General features: G+C 47.7%; 1 protein-coding gene across 5 annotated transcripts in view; it reads left to right on the forward strand.

Annotated features, from left to right (window-relative positions):
* The window catches only part of TCF7L1 (transcription factor 7 like 1), a 157,806-nt gene that overhangs the window by 91,173 nt on the left and 53,881 nt on the right, over positions 1-12,752 (forward strand). For 2 of the 5 annotated variants that reach the window (XM_045054490.1, XM_045054491.1), the window contains exon 4: positions 6,203-6,322. The exons of the other annotated variants lie outside the window; for them this stretch is intronic. In XM_045054490.1, the coding sequence (XP_044910425.1) occupies positions 6,203-6,322 (120 nt within the window). The remainder of the gene's footprint in view (positions 1-6,202; positions 6,323-12,752) is intronic. 5 annotated transcript variants of the gene reach the window in all.

Here is a 12,752-nt window from a genome sequence, read left to right on the forward strand (position 1 = left end):
TGGAAACCGGTGCTGGCTGAGGGGCTGACCTTTGACCCACTTGTTGCCACCATACTGTTAACCACTGGTGCCTCTTGGGTGGAGAAAGAAAGCAAGGAAATGGCTGTCAAAGTTGTTTTTATTTTCCTTCAGTTGAAGCCTGGATCCACACTAAGTAGAAATAACACACCAATATTAGCTCAAAGCACTTGGATGTTCTGAGTTTAATTTACTTCTGGATTCTGCCTGTCCTCCCCTCCTCTCCCCCAAGCCTTTTCCGTATCTTACAGTGCAGAACTCAGCCATGGGTGGCGGTATTGGTTTATCATCACTCTCTGGAGATGCCTGGGAGTATAGTTCCTAAGGGGCAGGGTGGAAAAGGAGCAGGTCCCCATACTGGGAGTCACCGTGCTGTGGCCATGAACACTTTTCCTCTTTTGTACAATGGAGTGAATACTCTCTCTCAACCCAGACCCTCGAGGAACTTAGCTGAGATGTGGCTGAAGCATTACAACTGTAAGACTCACCATTAACCAAGGCATTAGGACCTTAAGGGCAAGGGTAAACCTTGTACCTTTTTAGTGATGATAAAAACCAAAAGCTTGGCCGCACAACAACCTGACAGGTCTGGCCAAGATGACTTTAGCAACGCTGAAGTGATTCCTCAGCTCAGGCCCTTCTGTGTCAGCAAGTATTTTAGTCCCCGTGACACTTGCTGCACATAAGCAGGTTTCTTCTGGGCTCCATCCTTTGCTCTGAGCTAACTTGGGTCATCATGGTTGTCCTGGGCCCCTTGAAGACATCATAGACAGAATCAGGTCTGTCATTCCCAGGATTCCTTGCAGAGGGGTCTCTGACCTGGGTCAGACCCTGAGGGCTCCCCTCCTAGGGGTGTGTGTCTGGTTTGGATGGCGCGAACATGCTACTGTGTCCCTGGTGCCCAGAGGGAGGATTTCAAGAGAAGGTGTGTCAAGAGACTGGCAGGTGCTGGGCTTGTCAGGTTTCGGGCTAGAGCCACCCCGTAAGACAAGTCAGGTAATCTCTTAGAAAGAAAAATTTTTCCTTCTGCAAGTGGAAAAGGAAAATGACCCTTGGTTCCTACAGTTCAGATTCCTTACTGAGGGTCGTTGGTGGTATGTATCTATCCTTAGGACAGTGTGTCATCCAGGGGCAAGTGGGAACACAAGAGCTAACAAGAACCCCAGTCTGAGTTCCTTGAAGGAAGTTAGTCAGAATGCAAAGTGACAGTTCCTCTTTTAGAGACAGAAGTCTCAAAACGTCCATGACTTTCCAGGAATTGTGGAGTGAGGGGGTTGGAAGGAGAACAGGGGACACTGGCCGTGATTGAGATTTCCCAACGCTTTGTTCCCTAAACCTGTCAACCATCATGGAGGTGTCAAAGCACCAGCTTCATCCTATATGTTATTTTTCGGACCTGAAGTCACTGTCGTGAGTTCTTTTATTAGGACTCTGATCTTGTATAATCCACATTACTTGGGGATACCACCATTACTACCGTAGGCTAATAAAGTAATGCTTTCTGTGTCTGCTTCCTCCCATCTTGCCTGACGTATGGTTGAGGAGGTCATTCTTTGAGGTAAAGTCTTAGGATGGAGAAACCTAAAATACTTTCAGGGTCTTTAGTTACAGTTCTCAGATATTTATTAGAATTGGATAGTTTGTCAAGTGGAGATTTTTCTTTTTTTTAAATTTCCTGCAACTTGCCGCCAATACTTGGTCAAGCCTTGGACTCTACCATAGCCAAATCAAGGATGGGATGCCCATCCCTAGTTCCTGGTTGGAACCGTGTTCACCTGGAGGTCTGCAGTATGGCCACCTCTCAGTTCCTTACGTGATGGGGCTTTCATGGTGTGGAACAGCTGCTCTGTCTTGGGCTGCAGAAAGTCTGCGTGCACCCTGTGTAGGTACCCACAAGACCGTTTGCTGAAAGCAGTTTAACGCTCTTTGCCATCCCCCGAAAGTACAATTATCAGCGTATGGACTATTTACAGGAGATCGGGTTGGGTTAGCATTCCCATTGCCCCAAGTTGTAGGGAGCCGGAAATACACAGGCATTAACCCTGGGCCGGGGGTGGCTGGGAGAAATGAAAGTCCCTTCATTCTGCAGCTGTGTAAACAGTCCAGGGGGAGACAGCCTGCAGCTAAGGATAATGGGGAGGAAGGAGGGGTGCCGTGTGCAGGGGCTGACCAATCAGGGGGCCTCCATGGGGGCCCTCCAGGACTCTGAGCATGATGGGGGAGGGGCTGGCACCATCAGGAGGCATGGGGGGTGCACAAGCTCCCAGATTTTTCACACGCAGAAGGCATACTCATGAAAGTAGAGGTGATGCTAAGCGACGAAAAGTGTAAACAGTCTGGGCCTACCTGACTGAAGGAAAGTGGAATGAGAGGAAGGTGATGCGGGAAGCCTGGGGAAGGGGGTGGCCTTCCAGATGAGTGCCTCTTCCCCCTGGACAGGCACTGCACCCCTGGGGGCAACATGAGGAGAGGCTCTCCTTGACTCAGGAGTGGGACATGAGCCCCATTCACAGAGTCCCTAAGCCGGTGGGGAGGAAAGGCCAGCACACCACTCTTTGTGTCCCAGGAGGAGTTTTGGAGGAAGAGGCAGAGAGCACCTGCGGTGGGAGGAGGGCCGAGGAGGCTTAGCTGGGGTATGTCTTCTAGATACTTAGGGAAGGGCCAGAGCAAACCGGCTAGAAATGGCAGCAACGGAGGGAGGAGACAGTGAAGCCAGACCCCAGGTGGAACCCCAGCCCTCACCAGGCCCTGCGTGCTCCCGGCTCCTCCATTTCCTCTGACACACAGGTCACTGTGGCAGCTCCCAGGGCCGCAAGTTAGGTGCAGCCGCTGTCCTGCAACCGGGGTCACCACGCACTGCAGGGGCCACCGCTTGGGTTCCTTCTTTCACTCTTCATTCCAGCACTCATTTACAGATTGCCTTCTGCGTGCCAGTCCCTGTCGCAGGATCTGAGGTCAGGGCAGAAAAGCAGACAGTCCAGGGGCTGTGCTAGTGGGCCAGGGGCTACTTTAGACGGGAGGACTTTGCAGTGCCTATTTGGAGGTGTGTGCAACCTCCCTGCTCTACTGGCCTAGCAGGCAGGCCAAGAGCCCCTTGCCACTCCGGTGCAGGCTCCCATCCAGGCAGGCACTGGGGCCCCGGCCCTCCCTCGGGTCCTTGTACCCATTCTCCCTGCTGCCATGAGGGCTGGAGCCCTGCTCTGCCATGGACACAGCCGGACAGGCAGATTGTGCCCCTCCTTCCCGGGCACAGGGCAGACCAGTTTTTCTCTTTATGCAAAGCTCTTCCCAGTTCCTCAGGAACTCTGTGACCCCAAATGCAGTGGGAGCAGTGGTTAGCCCAGGTCTGTCCCTGGCCCTCTGGATGACTTTGCATTGATCCCTCTAGGGCAACACTATCCAATAACAATATAACTTGAGCCATAGAGGTAATTTAAAATTTTCTAGTAGCCTCCTTAAAAAAAAAAAATTAAAAGGAAACTGCTAAATTTTTATTTTAAAAAACTTTTTTAAGTTTGTTTATTTTGAGAAAAGGAGGAACAGAGAGAGAGAGAGAGAGAGAGAGAGAGAGAGAGAGAGAGAGAGAGAATCCCAGGCAGGCACTGCAGTCAGAGAAGAGCTTGATTCAGGGCTCGAACCCACGAACTGTGAGGTCATGGCCAGAGCCGAAATCAAGAGCGGGATGCTCAACTGACTGAGCCACCCAGACACCCACCCCCTAAATTATTCCAGTTCATTTACAATATTATCATTTCAACATATAATCAATATAAAAATAATTACTAAGGTCATTCATGTTCGTTTTCCGTACGGTGTCTTTGATGTGTGTTTTACGTGTACCACACATCATTTTAAGTGCTGCAGTCACACGCGGCTTCCTGGGACAGCTCCGGGAGACTGCCTTTCCTCATGGGCAGGATGGAGGGGATGCTGTCCCTTCACCTCCTCCCCTCTTGAATACAAATGAATGGGAGAGTGGGAGCGTTAGGAGGCAGCGGAGATGTGGGATCTTATAACCTTTAGGCTGTCATCCCTGAAGGTGTGAATGGGAAAACCCAAAGGACTGATGTGGGAATTTCCCTCCTGATGGTGACAGTCACCATGTCACAAATGAGAGAGATAACTGAGAAACCCATATGGACAATTAAAGCCATAAATGGCCTAAAATGGTGCATATGCTTATGGGCTAAGTTATTCAGGGGCAGAATTTAATGTCTCGCTGAAATTTGAGAAAGTAATCTTGCAGTTTAAAAAAAAAGGAGACAGGGAAATGTGTTTTTTCCCTAAACCACGGTAACTGTAAAAACGTGTGACGCTTTCTGTTAAGTTGTATTTTAATAGAAATATTAAGTCTGTGGCTTTTGTTTTTGTTTTCAAGGAAATGGAGAAAGGAAGGAAACTGGAAGGTTTAAATTCGTTATGCTAGCTTTGGATTCTGCAAAATCAGGAAATCAGAAAGTACAAGTTCTCAGAGCAGTGACATTTAACTCCATGGGGAAGGGCACACCCAAGGTCACCCTTTTAAAGGGTTTGTCTTCCTTTTCAACGTTTTTATACAGCATGCCCTTTGGAGCTCAGCATTTTCCAGTGTGGGAACAGAAGTGGGAACACTAGGGTTTTCTCATCTGACTCTGAGAGTGCCCCATCCTCAGTGCCTTCTACATGATAGCACTGAATAGAAATTTGTTGACAGCCTCACAGACTGTGGCTTGAGGAGGACACGCGGAGGATTGGATGTATTTTTAAGCAGTCCTGGTTCCTGTGAGATAATTCAGGCCCCCAGGTATATTTTTAAATTTGTTGATTGCTTTAGAAACTTTTAAAATAAATTAAATATAGGCACTGTTTATTTTTAGTATTTTAACTAAACTCTCTATTAGGACTTTATTTGGGCTTTAGGAATTGGACAACTACCTGGCTCTAGGAATAGCTTGTTTCTGTTTCTCTGTAAATATTCCTTTTCAAGTTTCTTTTTGGTTTCTTTCTTTTTTATGGCGAGGAAAGTTTTTGAATTATGCAGAGTCTAAAAACATCAAGCTATAAGAACGTGATGAGAACTTCTTCCACTGTCTGGATCAGTTCAAATCCAACTAAGCATTTACCTACAGGACCCCAGCAGGAGGGAGACTTACATGTTACCCAGCAGGCCTTCCCCATCTCTGATCCTTTATGCTCCCTTAATCTGATCCCTTAATGCTCCCATGGGTGCTGTGAGGTTGGTAGCCTTATGGCTGCTGGCTTCCCTGGGGCATTCCTCCTAGCCCAGGGCTACCAACGGCCAGTGTGGAACCCATGTCAGATAAAGCCCCAACCCAGTAAAATGCCAACATCCAGCCAAATCCACACTTGTCCATTTGTGAACACATAGCACTCAAGAGTTTCCTCCCCTTCTTTTTCTGTGCGACGCCTCAAATAATGGCAAGAATGGTCCTACACTGCCTTGAGGAGTTTTTAGCTTCACTTCCTCATCCAAACCTGACACCGCGGCCATTATGACAATATGACCTCTGAAGCTGCACTCTGTCGGCTCCACATCTACTCTTACTCTAGGGGGCAGTCACTGAGGTATGTCTCCTGCCTTCCTCCTCCCCAAATGGAGCTCTCCAGATGGCTCTCCGTTGCCATTTGTGGTGAGTGGGAAGGCCAGCACTGGTCCCCAGTCTCATGCTACTTGAAGACATTTCCCCCTGAGCCTTTTGCTCGTGGGACCTACTCAGGTTTCTCCTTTTCTGTGTGGGATGTGTTGCTTGCATTTTTTCTCTTTGCGAATTTCTTTTTTTTTTTTTTAATGTTTTATTTATTTTTGAGAGAGAGAGAGAGAGCACAAGCGACAAGCGGGAGGGGGAGTTGTCAGAGAGAGTGGGGAACAGAAGATTGAACGCGGGCTCTGCACTGGCAGTGGTGAGCCCCATGCGGGGCTCGAACTTACAAACCGGGGGATCATGACCGAGCCGAAGTCCGACGCTTAACCAACTGAGCCACCCAGGCGCCCCCTCTTTGCAAGTTTCTAGTTTTCTGTCTCCTTCAAGAAATCTTCCCGAACACTCCTCTCTCCCTTCTTTCTCTGCCTCTCTATTGTTAGAAGCAGCTATTTTGCCTCAGACTTCCCCGGTATGCTGCTGCATTTTTTAAAAAAACTCTTGAATGAAAGGGCATGGATTTTTTTTTTCCTTTCCCCATTTAGATTACAGACCTCTCGAGTGGAGCCTCCTACAAGTCTTACAGACCTCAATGCAGCCAAGTGTCAGCATGCAGTAGTTATTCAACAATGAGTAACTTGAATTGGCTTCCACTTGAACCTCAGGTACCTTGGTTAACATGTGCAAGACTGGTATGCACTCAGCTGAAGCTTTTCCACCCTCAGTGTTTTTGTCATTTATTAATAATCATTTGGCATGGTGCTTCAAAAGAACTAATTCCGGAACGTGTTATGGCTACGGCTTGGCGTCATTACGTGCTTGAGATTCCCATGCTGCCTTTATGTGTTTTGATGAGAAGGGAGTACCGTGGTGTCTCCAGCTATCATTCAGAGGCGTGGACAAAACATGTGGCAATTTTAGCTTATTTCCAGGAATGGTGAAGCCAAATGGAGGCTTTTCAATAACTCAGATAGAGCTTCCACACTTAGTTTTGAGTCCCTAAGGAGCCATTTTGTACCTCACTCGTGAGGAGGCATTATGGGACATCTGTACTGGGTTGGAGGGGAAAGGGACTGTGGGGACATGCCCAGTGACGCTACATGGAGAATCTGTGTGTACCCACTATTTACAGGAGATCCATATTTTTGAAACTAAATAGCCCATTTCTCCTGTGAAACCACCGTCTGTGTCTGAACAGCACAAGAGGTACTGGAAGGTCAGCAAGGAAAGAGAGGGAGCGAAACGGGGGCGAGATGCCTGGGCTGTGAGGTGGGGAGATGAGAGTCACCTGGCTAAAGAGGCAGTCCCAAGGCAGGGGTCTGGGGGTCCAAGAGAACAGGATTCTTGTTCAGTGTGAAAGGTGAGCCAGAGTTTTTGGTTCACTCATTCATTCAGTAGGTATATTCTGAGCCACCCCCTCTATATGCCCTGCTCTATATGAGGAGCCAAGTATGCGTATTTTGACACACAAGATACATGGTGCCTGTTCTCATGGGCGGTGCCAGCTAGCAGATTGGCCTTTAGAGTCAGACCCCTGCCGTCATGGACCACACGGTGAACAGCACCCCCTGGAGGTGTGAGACTTGGTGGGCAGAGGGTTCAGGATCCAGCCCCAGGGAAAGAACTAATGAGAAGGCACACTGGAGTCCCAGCCCCCTAGTGAGGGTTCAGGGGGAAGCCACCCGTTAGTTCATTTGTTCGTTCATTCTTCTAACAACTATTTATTGAAGGCCTTCCCGGGGGCGTGACTTTTCAGTAAGGACTGAAAAGAGCCAACTCTCTAGCCACACAGGGGAAGAACATTCCAGGGAGAGGGGATGGCGAATGTGAAGGTCCTCAGGCAGGATCATGACGAGCTTGTTTGAGGAAGCAAGGGAAGCAGTGTGGCTGCAGCAGAGTGCACAGGGGTCAGCGGGGGTGCATTGAAGGCGGTGTAGTCAGAAAGGGAACTGAGGGCCAGTCATGGGGTTTTATAGGACACGGTGAGGACTTGGGTCATTTGCTTTGAGCAAGATGTGAAGCGTTAGAGGTGTGAGCAGAGAGGTGATGTGATCTCATCGATGTTTTAACGGAGCTTCCAGGCTGCTGTGATAAAAGTAGACTGAAGGGGGAGGTAAGTGTAATTAGCAGGTCAGGGTAGTTCAGATGGTGGCAGTAGAGATGGGAGTGGGAAGAGTTGTCCGACTGTGGATGCATTTTGAAAGAGAAGTGAAGCAGGATTTTCTTGCTGAGGAAGAAAAGAGTCAAGAATACCTCCTGAGCAACAAACAGGAAGGATGGAAATGCCGTTAACCAAAACGGGGAAGCCAGGGACCAGCAGATCTGGGAGCAGGGGGATAACCAGGAGCTCTGTTTAGGACATGTTGCTTTTGAGCATTTTGGTCATCCAGTGGGGAAGGTGATGGGCAGTGGGTGAGTGAGTCTAGATTTCAGGGAGGAGGTCTGCCTTGGTGAAAGAGACTTTAGGGTCATCAGCAAATCGATGGCACCGAAAGTGTGAGACTGGAGGAGATCCCTGGGGGTTGGGGGCTGAGTCCTGGGCACCACAGCTTTCACACACTGGAGAGGAGAGCAGGAACTGGTGACGGAGATTGAGAAGGAGCAGCCAGAGAGATAGGAGGATCAGAGACCTGGGGATCTGGGGACCTGGAGCCAAGGAAGAGAGTGAGTATATGAAAGAAGAGAGAGGGATCACCTGAGTCAGGTGCTGCTAAGAACCAAGTAAGGTGAGAGTTTGACCAAGGGGGGTCATTGCTATCCTCAAAAGAGCTATGGCAATGGAGTTCCCAAGATGGCCTAGGCACTCTGCTGGGTAGCAGGACAGATTCCAGAGCAGGGAATCAAAGCAGATACTGGGCAAAGCAGGCCCCTCTCCAAAATTCCAGGCATGCCGGGCCACTGAGGAACCTCAGGAGAGTCCTTGGAACTCTGCACTGCAGGTTACTGTGACGCACAGGGCTGAGGCTCACTAGGGCCCAGGACTGGTTTCGGAGCATGAGACCTACGGGTTCCTCCTCAGAGTGCAAAGTGAAGGCAGGCCTCCTTCACCAGGCCTGTTACCATTCCTTCTGCCATCTTAGGTGGGGCAAGTGGGTGAAGAGACTTGCGCTGGCCACAGTGCAGACACAGAGCCCTGGACTGGCAACTAGCAACCATATGATGTAACCTTGAGCTCCGAGATCAGGCCCAAGACCTCTGTTTGTCATATAGAAACTGTTAGGGGGGCGCCTGGGTGGCTCGTTTGGTTAAGCATCCAACTTCGGCTCAGGTCATGATCTCACAGTCCGTGGGTTCAAGCCCCGTGTCGAGCTCTGTGCTGACAGCTCAGAACCTGGTGCCTACTTCTGTGTCTCCGTCTGATGCCTGCTTTTGTGTCTCCATCTCTCTTTGCCCCTCTTCCCCCCCCCCCCACTCTCTCTCTCTCTCTCTCTCAAAAATAAATAATAAACATTTAAAAAAATCAAAGAAACTGTTAGAGGATGGCCTTGCCCCACGTGGGTATCAAGTGACTGGCCAGCTGTCCTTCCCGCAAGACTGTCTGCGTCTAAATGGCAGCCAGGTGTTCCTTCTGACTAGTGGCTTAGGGCAGAACCGTCCACATCCAGTGCTGACTCCATGCAATGGTGTTATTTATTGCTGCCGCTCGTGGTGGAGGCTGGCGTGGTTCTGGTCTCCAGATGTAACAGAGCCATCTCGAGAGCTTAAATCATACATCGGAAAGGAATTGATGACGGACATCTCAACACAAGTTGAGTGGGGTGGAGTCATACCTTCCAATTACGCACAAGTTTCACAGGCTTAAAGGAACCTTGAGCTGCTCTCAAAGGAAACCCAATTAGATCAAAATGGATTTAATTGCTTAATGAATTCTGAATGTGTTAAAATGTAAAGGCAAACCTGTTTGGGGGCCAGAGAGGGGAAAGTACTACGATTGTCACATGCCTTTTTGTGACAGTGAAGAAGGAAGCTCACCCCTTAACACACCCAGCCTCTCACCCACGGATGTCCAAAATTATATCATATATGCTTGGGTTATTGGCTGATTGACAGACCTAGGGACTAACATCCATTATCTCATTTGAGCCTCAACATAGTTCTAAGAATTAAGTGAAGCTGGTGTAATCACTCCTGTTTAATAGGCGATGAGCTGAGGCTTATTGGGGTGACAGAATTGCCCCTGGCAGGACCAGGCTGTCAACCCAGGTCTCCTGATTTCCACATCTGTCCGCTGCCTGGTGGGGGAGGGGATGTGGAAGTAGCCCCCTTGACAAGTGTATTCACGGATATTGCCACCGGCGTTTATTAATAACAGATGGGCCAAAGATTCAGCAGAACTGCAATTCTAACGACTCCCAAGCATTTAACTCTCACGACATTTTTAATCTCGTGAAATTATGCCAGCAAGTCATTATCTGATACGTGCATCCCAAGAAGGGTTTCCTGTGCATCGGCTTGGTAGATGAGGATGACTAATAACCTTCCTTCCCTCCCGGACACTTGTAGGACCAGACCTTGTCACCACAGGTCCTGGCTACTCACCTGTTCTCTGTAAAGTGCGAATGCCAACAACTTTCAATGAGGTGTAAACCATTTGAATGGGAGGATTTTGTAGCTATTTTCTTCATAACTGAGACAGTTAATTGATTATGCTATCACGGAGTTCTGTTTGCCCCTACAGGGGCCCCTTCTGTCTTTATGCAGATGCTTGAGCAAGTACACAGACACCATATTGCTGGAGAAAATGATGAAAGTGAACAAAGCTTCCTGGGACCTTGTCTCCCCAAAGACGGCCAAATTCACACAATACCTGTTGTTATTAAAGTATATTACATATTACATATATTCTGGTATAAGTAGTTTGTTACCAATGTGTAGTAATATTACCATTGTTATTAATAGCCTCTCCCTCCTACACACACATTCATTCCTATACATCCTATTTCAGAAGATTTGTCTTTTTATTTCTTTTTAAAAGCTTATATACTTGGAGCATTTTACTTAAGAGTGAAAACAGGTATAGGAGACTGGAAAGCAACAACAAAGCTCCAGTTTAGTCTTTAAATTCCAGTGCCTTATTAGAAGAAATCTCTTCCAATGATGAGACCTTTTTTTTTCCTGTGCCAGTGTGAATATTTTGAGAAACTTCGGATCAAACCTATTCAGATATTTTGTATTTAATTTGCAAAACTTAAACAAATGGACCTTTTCAATTCCATTGTTTCAGGATTCACAGGAAAAAACTAAAATAAAATCCAGTCTCCTTTTCAAGCAGCTAAATTTAAGTTTAAGCCAAAATTGTGAGGGTTTGAAAATCGGCTTTAAATTTAGAGCAAGCTCATGGTGAGGTTGTTCATGTGTCCTATGGCTCTGTAGAATTAGGCATTAATGTTGCAGCTGGATTCTATTCCTTTGTGAACATGCAAATTAACATCTTCAGTGGCTCCCTCCGCCTGCATACTTCTATACCAGGCTCCAAATGTGTTATTTGTTATTAAAATCACCATATTTATGTGTGGGGGTTTGCGGTGACTTCCCCAGATGCGCTGACCCTAATTGTAACCATACAGGTTATTCAAACATACTTGGTTATTTAAAACAGAAGAGAATCTAGGCCAGCGTGCGCTGTTGAGTGAAATGCAGAAGTGGAAGGAAGCTTTGTGGCACACTGCATTCAGTGCTGTTATGCTCTAAGAATGTGCCTTCCTCTGTTGGTTACATGAATGTGTAATTGACCTGGATCTTTCCAGGTGACTTATTTTTAAACCAGGAGTCATAATATAGTTACAAATCTTTAGGCTTTACTAATATTTGTTTTTTGTGAACGGAAAGTCTTGGGAACCTGCTAACTGGTTCCTGCAGTATGGAGGACAGGTGTTCCCCAAATGGGACTTCGGGGGAGTCTATGGGGTTTAATAACAAACAGTTGCCTGGTTATCTGGACTGTTGCTTGTCAAACTTGCAGGTGCGTGGGAACCACCTGAGGAGCTTGCTGAAATGCAGATTTCGATTCCCTAGGGCAGGAGAGGACCTGAGACTCTGCATTGCTAACGTACTCCCAGGTGCCGCTGTCGCTGCTTTGTGGAGCACACTTTGGGAAGCAAGGCCCTGGAGCCAAGCAAATAGGATCCAGTTTCCTAACTAGGGAGGGTCAGGCCCCCAAAAGACTGTTTCCATTGGTCCTAGATTTTTCTAGCCTCCTCCTCCAGCTCACACACATTTACATTTGCAGAAGAGAAAATGGTGAACATCTGACATTTGTTGAACTAATTCTGATCGTTCTGGGGCCCTTTGGGAGTTGAGGGAAGAAGAGCATCTCAGCCAATCCCCAATCCCCACCCCCAAAACCATCAAGATTGTGAGCATTGTGCTTGTATTTTTCCAAAAATGTGCATGATCATGGCGGATCCACCCACTCTGGCCTTATGATAACAGAGGCCACTCAGCCAAAAGTGAGTGATTGGCCCAGAATAAACCCACCCAGGGTGGCAGTCAGTTCTTACTGCCCTGTTTAGACCTGGCCTGAGGATTGACATTTCCTTTTACTGTCTCAAGTGAGAACTATCCTGGGCTTCTTCCAGCAACCCGTGTCTCCTCCCAGACTCTGCAATCCTGTGGGCGCTCCATAAATATTTGTTGACTGACTTGACTCATTCCCTGGACAAAAAAAAAAAAAAAGAGGAAGTTCTCCGAAGTATCATAAGGAAAGGCCCAGCCTAATGTCTGATTGTTCGCAGGATATAACTATTTTCATCGCATGAAGCAGCATTAAGACATTTAATTTTGGTTATTCATTAATTGCAGTTTCTTTCTTTGGATGCTGAAGGCAGAAAGCTGTTCCCTCCAGAATTTCCAACTGGGAATCCAGGAGAATCAGCCACTATGCCTGCGTGACTGCTGGGAAAAAGTGGCCCCTCTCTGCCCCGTGATGTGCCCTGTTTCTTGTGCGGTTACCCTTGCAAGGGTGAGCAGAGGCTCTTCGGGGTGTTCGACATCCAGCTTCTTGCTGGTTTGAGGGCTGGGTTTTTCCCTGGTTGGTTTGCTGTGAGAATCTAAGGATGTATTTGTTCTCTCATAATTGTACACTGTGCCTCCTTC

Source organism: Felis catus, chromosome A3 (genome assembly GCF_018350175.1).
Source record: "Felis catus isolate Fca126 chromosome A3, F.catus_Fca126_mat1.0, whole genome shotgun sequence".
NCBI classification, from domain to species: Eukaryota; Metazoa; Chordata; class Mammalia; order Carnivora; family Felidae; genus Felis; species Felis catus.